At 41.8% G+C, this 2,536-nt stretch overlaps 1 protein-coding gene across 1 annotated transcript; it reads right to left on the bottom strand.

Annotated features, from left to right (window-relative positions):
* Positions 1–1,100: 1,100 nt before the first annotated feature.
* On the bottom strand, positions 1,101–1,490 carry LOC140860871 (uncharacterized). Its single transcript, XM_073263876.1, has 2 exons — positions 1,304–1,490; positions 1,101–1,240 (listed from the first exon to the last, which is right to left on the bottom strand). The coding sequence occupies exons 1-2, from the start codon at positions 1,488–1,490 to the stop codon at positions 1,101–1,103; spliced, it is 327 nt and encodes a 108-aa protein (XP_073119977.1).
* Positions 1,491–2,536: the final 1,046 nt, after the last annotated feature.

Here is a 2,536-nt window from a genome sequence, read left to right as displayed (position 1 = left end):
CGGTTGGGGAAGGAGATAAGGTGATAAGAGAAGACTAAGTCCAAGTAGATAATATAACAAAGTCCATTTTGCATTTTAGTCCCTAAAATTTCTAAAAATTGCAAAAAGGACCCTGATCAATAAAAAGTACGATCTCGAATTCTGAAATCATTGATTATCTCATATAACATCGAATAAGATAAAAACGGGGCGTTACACAATAGCTTCACAGACAAGCACGCCGAACGAATACAACAAAACAAGAACTGGGAACTCTTAACACGATGAACTTACTCCGGAGTGTAATAGAGATAAGAACGATGCGGTAACTGGAATTTGAAACCCAAACAGAAATTGGGGGCACCCTGTGGATCGTGCGCTCACAGCCCGATGATGGAAACTTGTTGAAGAGATGAGGAAATATATGTATGTGAGGTTGCGAAGGTGGCCAAATTAATTTTTATAGGAGATTTAGACAAGGAAACGATGGCGTCAAGATGTAAGGTAGGAGAGATTGAGTAAAATTTGAAGAAGGAAAGTGAGGGAGAGACGCAGATATAGGTATAAAATTAAGCGAGGTGGGCGCACTGTGGGATGGGGCGCGTGCGTGAGGATCACATATTTGGTTTGAGACTGAGGGTTGGATGTGCGGGCGCTCAATGGGATGGGCCGCGCGCGCGTAGACTTTGAATTAATTGCCTGGAAAGCTTCAGGGGTCGCGCGGGCGTGCACTAAGATCGAGCAGGCGCGCTGTCTGTTCGCATTTTTTTAATAATTTTCGTGGGGTGTTAGGGCGCAGGAGCGTTGAATAGTGGAGCGCGCGCACCGAGTCTTCAAATTTTTGTGCAATTTTAGCATCAAGGGTTGCACGGGTGCGCACTATGATCAAGCGGGCGCACTGTCTATTTGACTAAGGGCTGGAAATTCCTGGAAAATCCAACAAAATATTAAAATTAATTTTGAAGGCACAACAACAAAAAAAAATTAGAATTAATAATCTGAAACAATAATTAGAAATTCTTAAAAGAAATGAGCAAAAATAAAGACGTAAAAACTAAAATTTGGGTTGCCTCCCAAAAAGCGCTTGGTTTAGAGTTGTCAGTCCGACTGTATGTTGCGATTTAGTCAATTTCTGGTGGAGCATCGAGTGTTAGATCATGTGCGTCCTCGCCGTCGTGTGCTTGGATCCCTTCAAAATAGTGCTTCAAATGCTGTCCATTCACCTTGAATATCTTTGAAGTATCGAAGCTTTGAATCTCAACTGCACCATGAGGAAACAAATTAGTAATAACAGACGGGCCAATCCATATAGAACGCAACTTACCTGGGAATAATCGAAGTCGTGAGTGATAGAGCAGAGCTTTTTGACCGACTTCAAACTCCCTTCTAGAAATCATCTTGTCATGGAAGGCCTTTGTCTTGTCCTTGTAGATTTTGGAGCTGGCATATGCATCATTGCGAATCTCTTCAAATTTCTGCAATTGCAAACTTTCGATGCTCGCCACTCTCATCCATCTGCATGTTAAAGTTCTTGATAGCCCAATAGGCTCTATGCTCTAATTCCACTGGCAGATAGCACGGTTTCCCAACAATCAGACAATATGGGGACATCCCAATCGGCATCTTGAACGCGTTTCTGTAGGCCCACAAAGCGTCATTCAATTGCAAGCTCCAGTCCTTTCTTGTAGGATTCATTGTTTTTTCTAGAATAGATTTGATTTCTCGATTCGAAACTTCAGCTTGGCCATTGGATTGTGGATGATATGCATTGGAGACCTTGTGCGTCACATGATATTTCTTCAGCAAACTGGCCACAGTTCGGTTGCAAAAAACGCGTTCCTCTATCACTAAATGACGGCTCTTGGAAATCCCAAACTTAGAGAAAATATTATGCTTGATAAACTCTGCAACACACTTTAGAATCGTCAATACGGGTGGCCTTAGCTTCCACCCATTTCGAGACATAATCCACAACAAGTAATATATAAATGAATCCATGGAAAGTAGGAATGGGCCCCATGAAGTCGATGCCCCATACATAAAAAATTTCACAAATTAGAATGGTTTGCTGAGCATCTTCTTTCGCTGGGATATGTTACCTGTCTTTTGGCATTGAGCGCATGAACTTACAAAAAACGTAAGCGTCTCGAAATATGGATGGAAAAAAAAATCCACAGTCTAACACCTTCCTCCCCGTTATTTTTGCTCCAAAGTTCCCACCACAACGCATATGAGTGACAAAATGTGAGGGATAGGAATTACCTCGGTTTCAGGCACACATCGTCGTATGACTTGATCAGCGCAGTGTTTTCACAAGTATGGGTCATCCCACACAAAGTACTTAGCATAGCTTCTGAGCTTGTCTCTTTGTGCTTTGGAAAATTCAGAGGGAAACTCATTAGTAACTAAATAATTGACAATATGAACATACCATGGTAATCATGTGCTTGCTAAAAATAGTTTTTCTTCTCATCAGGAAATTCTTCTTGCAAGCTCAGCTCCTCATCAATGTGAACCATACTGCTTAAGTGGTCAGCTACTCGATTCTCTGTCCCTC

Source organism: Henckelia pumila, chromosome 4 (assembly GCF_033568475.1).
Source record: "Henckelia pumila isolate YLH828 chromosome 4, ASM3356847v2, whole genome shotgun sequence".
Taxonomy (NCBI): domain Eukaryota; kingdom Viridiplantae; phylum Streptophyta; class Magnoliopsida; order Lamiales; family Gesneriaceae; genus Henckelia; species Henckelia pumila.
Note: the sequence above shows the minus strand (reverse complement) of the source record. Positions and strands in the feature narration are given on the sequence as shown.